Genomic DNA, 6496 nt, shown 5'->3' with positions numbered 1-6496 from the left:
ACTGGCATAGCTCCAGGCATCTTTTATTTTTTTTTAACCTGTTAACATACGTGCTGTGCATCCCCCAGTGGTACTGCCAGATATTCAAGTATAACCCACACCAGTGAATGCAGGTGTGTGTGTGAGGGGGTGGGGGGGGACTGATGTAGCGTGGAGGTGTGTGTACGATGAGGTGAAACGCAGTAGACCTAGCAGCCTGCCTCTCAGCAATGAGCTCAGCTCCAAAATCCCAACTCTCACACTCCGCCTCCGTGATCTCCTCAAAACTGCTGCCACACACACACACACACACACACACACACACACACACACACACACACACACACACACGGCGCTCCACAAATTAAATCCTGTCCGACTCTTGATCACACTTTCTTTTTCTTTTTTTCATTTCATCTCAAACGGCCTGGCTGACTGTCTCTTCCCTTAACGGCCATAAACAACCTTTAGGACTCTGCAGCGGGGAAATAGTTGATGATGATGAGTGCAGCAATACTGACCTCCAGTGAGTTGAGGTTTATTAAAGAGAAGAGGAAGTCTTTCAGGTTTTATAGACACTTAAAACTCAACCAGCAAGTCAATATACAGAGTTCTCTCTCGCTCTCTTATCGACTTATACAATTTCAGATGTTATTAATACTATTAACATTAATATTTTTGCATCGGTTTGAGATCATCTGGACACAGCCTTATCACATTCCCACAATATGAAAATAATGTGTGCCGGGGGCGGGGCGGCAGTGGGTGAGTTTTATGAGAACAACACTTGGGGCATCATTAAGAGCGAGAGCGCACCATGCTGAAGGAAGGGGAGCTGCGGCTGGATGTCATTCAACTCCTGACGAACAGGAGCCGTGACAAAACTATACCAGGGGTGTCTTTCCAATTCAAGCAAGTTGTCTTGAGACACACCCGATCAACAGGTTGTAAGAGCCTCCAGAGACTTCGTTAACTGGGATTTTATTTTATTTTTTGCGTGCGCCCGTATCCATGTCGTCAGATTTGTAAATTAACCACGGAGGAGCGCGTTTCTGATGGACTCTAATGACAGGAGCATTAGAGATCTGAAAAGAACTGACAAAATCCAACCAGGATATACACACACAAGCAAATATATGTAACAATGGATTCGTTCAACGCCAGCGGAATGGATGCGTTCACGGTGATCCATTTAAATTCCTCCTGGACGCTGGACAGTGGATATTCTTTAGCAGCGATAGCTGGCATCGCCGCTCTCGTAAGTTTTCTCATTCTTTTTACCGTTGTTGGAAATATTCTTGTGGTTATCGCTGTGTTAACGAGCCGGGCACTGAAAGCCCCCCAAAACCTTTTCCTGGTGTCTCTGGCCACAGCGGACATCCTGGTCGCCACTCTCGTGATGCCGTTTTCTTTGGCAAATGAACTCATGGGTTACTGGTATTTTGGAAAAGTTTGGTGCGGTATTTATCTGGCTCTGGATGTTTTGTTTTGTACTTCATCTATTGTGCATCTGTGCGCAATAAGCCTGGACCGATACTGGTCCGTTACGCAGGCTGTAGAGTACAACCTGAAGCGGACTCCTAAACGCGTCAAGTGCATTATCCTGATCGTGTGGCTTATATCTGCGTTTATCTCCTCTCCGCCGCTCATATCTATCGACAGCAACAGTGAGATCAGCTCTCAGCCTCAGTGCGAGCTGAATGATGACACTTGGTACATCCTCTCCTCCAGCATCGCGTCCTTCTTCGCTCCCTGCTTAATCATGATCCTGGTCTATATCAGAATATACCAGGTGGCCAAAACCAGAACCAGAAGCATGTCGGGAAAAAAACCCAGGCCAGATGGCGTTACACAAACTGAGAATGGACTGAGCAAAGCCACCTCCCCTTTCCACGGTGAGAGGGAGAACGGTCACTGTCAGTGCCCGCCTACGCCCAGCCAACGCACCGTCACCGTCGGGCAACAGACTGAGGAGGCTGACATGGAGGAGAGCTCCTCGTCAGAGGGCAAAGGTCACAAGCCCCAGCTGCAGGAGTCCCAGAGAGCAAAGAGGATCAGCAACAAGAAAAGCTCGCTCTCCAAGCAATCCACTCGCATCTCCAGGGTCAGTAACAAGTCCATGGATCTGTTCACCTCCAGGAGGAAACGCCGTAAGAGCTCCCTAGCCAGGAAGAAGATCTCCCAAGCCAGGGAGAAGAGATTCACATTTGTCCTGGCTGTTGTCATGGGAGTGTTTGTTGTTTGCTGGTTTCCCTTTTTCTTTAGCTACAGCCTGTATGGCGTGTGCAGGGAACCCTGTAGGATTCCCGACCCCCTCTTTAAATTCTTCTTCTGGATTGGCTATTGCAACAGCTCCCTCAACCCTGCCATTTACACCATCTTCAACCGGGACTTCAGACATGCCTTCCACAAGATTCTCTGCAAGTCCTGGAAAAAGTCCTTTTAGCTGTGAAGCAGAGCTGCTGCATCACTGTGACAATCTTACATGAAATATAAAATTGAATTTATAAAAAACACAGGAAAAAAAGGAAATCTGTTGTGTTTGTTATGCCTCACTTATGTCTCATTGTCCTGCTTTTCCAGTCATGACAGCGTGCACCCTTCAAGGAGTCCCCTCAAGCTTCAGCATAGATGTTTTCATTACAGACTTCTCACAGGCTTTCCCAGTTTGATTAATGTGCACCACATTTCTGTTATTCTCTATGAACTGTGCTGTAATTCTGTATTAAAGGACCGATATTGATAAAGCCCCCTGTACATCCACAAAAGATGCACACACGGGTGATTTATGTGCCAGGACAAACCCCCAGTTCAGCTCCGTTTTTTCCATTCCATTATAATTTTATATTTTTTGAACACTAAGATCATTCTTCATCACAGATTTTCTCTTGGGTAATTAGATTTAACCTATTAATATTATTTTACACATTATTGAAAATATAAAAATATAAAAATATGCAACCTACAAGCACAAAATGTCATAAAACCAGATCCTTGACAAGACAGAGTCTTAGTGTGGCATTTTGAGAAATATGCTCAATGGACTTTCCAACAGAGTCGGTTCAATTCAAATTTATTTATATAGCACCAAATCTCAACAGTCACCTCAATGAGCTTTATACTGTAGAGTAAGGATCCCAGAATATTAGAAAGAAAACCCCAACAATGAAAATTTGATGACAGTGGAAAGGAAAAACTCCCTTTTCGCAGGAAGAAACCTCTGGCAGAACCAGGGTCAGGCAGATATCTTCAGAAACTGGTTAGCAGTGAGGAAAGAGAAAAGTTAATGCTCTTTTTAATGGACAACATAAGAGAAGATAAGAAGAAAAGATGTCTGTAAATATGTAGCATGTTTGTTCATAAGCACTACCTTGACACAGAAATTTAACAAATTCTCACTGAAATTAGCACATTATATAAGTTTTGTTAGTTAGTGAAAAGAAGGCTTTCTATTTGCTGGTCTTCAATGCACATAACAAGTGGAAACTAGAGAAAGTTAGTATTGCCATAAAACTGCCCCCCATCATTAAAAAGATATATGTGTTTGATTTAGATATAGCAAGTGTAGCTAAGCTTAGCTAAGCTAAGCTTACCAGCTGTAAGCTGATACAATGTAACTACTGCAGAGAAATTAAAGCGATACTGATCTTCTCATCCAAGCCAGCAACAAGTCAAAGAATATTTCTCAAAATGTCAAACTATTCTTTAAAATGTTATTTAAAAAACAAAACAAAAGAAAAACAAAACTGTTAGTGTTAATGCCTGTGTGGTCAGTGCTGCACTTAATCTGTAAAAAAAAGAAAAAGAAAAAGAAAAAAAACAGTAGCATAAAACAGTTCATCCCCACTGTGCCTGAAACTTTCTGGCTCCCTGAAATGATGAAGCCTTTTGGAGGCTGCCCACCTGGCCCAGGTTAAGAATCCTCATACACTCATGCACCTGTGGTTTCCAACCTTGTTTCATCGCCCTTCTGCTTATATGTTTGTTTTGAAGTGAAACCAAAACGATTCTCCTTTCTTATCTGCCTTTTTAAAGGACATATTTACTGTTTTGAGGCAATGAGGGCTACCGTGGAAAAGTCTGAAGTGATATTTATGTACAAACATGTTTGAATCTTTGACCTTTTTGAGAAAGGCAAGCAGGTTGGACGCCATTAGCTTAAATTCAACCATTTGGTTTGTTTGTTTGTTCAGCTTCCTTGATGCTGTTAGCCGTGTTTTCTTTGACAGTTTTTGAACATCTCTGTTGAAAACAGACTCTAAACTGAACTCTTTTTGTGTCATTGTAGGGTCTTTACCTCACAATACAAAGTGCTGTGAGCCAACTGTTGTTGTGATTTGGCGCTATCCTGGGTTTGGTTGTCATCATGGTAATTCACAAGTCACACTGAGATATATTAAAGGACAACAGCAGGATAAATCACTGCAGATTACAGATTACTGGGTTTGACATTAAAAAATGGTTCCATGCAAAAGGGTAATTATTTTCACAGTAGCCCTAAACGACTGAGCATTTCAGATTCAATGCATTCATTCTGCATTTATTTTCCAAGAAACTACCTCTGTTTATTTGCTGCTGATTTTGGAGTGACATCTTGCAAAGTGCATATTTTCCTCTGCTTAAGCTGTCTGCTGTTGTGCAAAAATAAAAGATGACAAAGTCACCTGCTGTTGTGACACGGAGTCTCATTAATGGTCAAAAACATGGGGAGAAATAGTTAAGAAGCTATCACGAAATGATAAATGTTATTGTGTTTTTTTTAAATATAAATATTTATATTCTAATCAGATGACCACTTTTGGATTAAACTTACTGACAACATCACAATAGTAAATCACGATAGTCTTTCTATCTATAAATGCATCCTTTGATCAGATTCAAATTCAGCAAAAGTTGATCCATCCGAGAAGTTTACTTTCCATCCGATAAAGAAAATCCCCATTTAGGCAAAGCCAGCGAGATCCAGGGTTTTGTTTGACTGTGTTGTACAGCATTCGTGTAAACAGAGTCCTAATTAGGTGGAACAGTTGCACGATCCAGAACAAATTGGTGACTCCAAAACTGCTCATTATCATTATTTACCCAGAGAATTTAGCCCCACCGTGTTCAATCAAACTTCTGCAAATCCACATATCGTTCAGCAGCTTGAAATCCCTGAACATGGCAACGGGTGGGTGTCATAAAAAGTGTTCAGTCCCTCTGATGGACTGAGGCCATGTTCATTTCAGCGTGTTGGTGACCTTTCTGCACAATAGGTTTGATGTTGGTTCTGGCAGTGTCATAATCTAATACTCCCCAAAGACCCTGTGGGCAAGACTGAGGTGAAACTGAATTCTCCACACACCAAAGTCCTGTTTTCCTGCTGCTTTTGTGCCGTGGCTGAGTGTGCACAGCCAAAAGCCATTTGTAAAGGGTTACGAGCCCATCTGCTGTTTGCAGTCACGAGAGATTTATGTCCGAAAAAAACACAACAAGAAAGCATTTTCCCAGCCTGTATAATTGTTTCAATACAGAGGATACGCAAGGAGGTGCAGAGTGGTTGATGAAAGACAACAGTCAAATATATCACCAGATGGACGTACTGGTGCCAAGCAAAAAAAGGAAGTCTTTTTTGCATTAATGCCACCATAGCAGGAGTACAGGCAATATCTGACTAAACACCTCTAGTAGCAAAGACACTCTTTTTATTACTTTTGAAAAAGGCTGGGAGTGGGTTTACAGAACTTTTTCTTCATATTTCTACTAAATCTTAAGAAACTGAGTGAACAAATATATAAAAAGCTGATCTAAAATATCAGGTTTATGAATAAGTAGTGCAATAAACTGAGAAGCTGGGAGAAAACGTGGCATAGCTGTGAACCTCACCAATAGCTGTGTGAAGTGATGCAAGAAATTAAAGAACAAGCCATATTTAATCTGTTGATGTCCAGCTGACATGATCATTGACTGGACTGTTTGTAATTACCAGGAATCTTTTACCTTCCTCCAAACTGTATTGAAGTGGGATGGGGAAGCCAAAACAAGTTTCTTTATATGAATTATGAAGAAATATTTGAATTTGTTACATAGAAAAGGAAAGTTTTATGTAAATAATAAATGGAACATTATGTATCACTCATTATCTAGGGTTGGGACACAAACGGTAGAGTATTCAGCTTTTGTGGGATAAGATATGCATATCATTTACATAATATGTTTAGTCGAAAGACAAGAATGGACAAAGGAGAAAACCTCTGTGAGGACCTGCAATGGCACCATGCTAATCTTTTTTTTTTTTTTTTATAAAATGTAGTTAGTGGGTTTCCTCATAAAGAACTCCATTGGTGTTGTTCTGTCTGTGTTTTATAGGTTTGGTAAGTACACTGCTTTCCTACCTAAGATAAATAAAATTTGTCCTCAAGAGTCAAAAGCAAAGTGGCTTAATGGGGTGTGTGATTGATTTTAGTGATTTATTGTTGCTTTAGAAGTCAACAGTTAAAAAGAAACTGATTTGTGAAAGGAAAGTGTAATTTGTTTC

At 41.0% G+C, this 6496-nt stretch overlaps 1 protein-coding gene across 1 annotated transcript; it reads left to right on the top strand.

The window, feature by feature from the left end:
- Nucleotides 1–442: 442 nt before the first annotated feature.
- Nucleotides 443–4642, top strand: LOC146391326 (alpha-2 adrenergic receptor). The gene has a single exon (XM_084924202.1). It carries the CDS (start codon nt 1124–1126, stop codon nt 2423–2425), a length of 1302 nt encoding a protein of 433 aa, XP_084780328.1. The 5' UTR covers nt 443–1123; the 3' UTR covers nt 2426–4642.
- Nucleotides 4643–6496: the final 1854 nt, after the last annotated feature.

This window comes from Perissodus microlepis, chromosome 3, assembly GCF_051167445.1.
Source record: "Perissodus microlepis isolate ML-2025 ecotype Zambia chromosome 3, ASM5116744v1, whole genome shotgun sequence".
NCBI classification, from domain to species: Eukaryota; Metazoa; Chordata; class Actinopteri; order Cichliformes; family Cichlidae; genus Perissodus; species Perissodus microlepis.
The sequence above is the reverse complement of the archived record's forward strand: the minus strand, read 5'-3'. Positions and strand labels throughout refer to the sequence as shown.

Bases quoted from the DNA above. Each gene is read 5' to 3' on its own strand.
- LOC146391326 (XM_084924202.1), top strand. From the start codon at position 1,124: ATGGATTCGTTCAACGCCAGCGGAATGGATGCGTTCACGGTGATCCAT.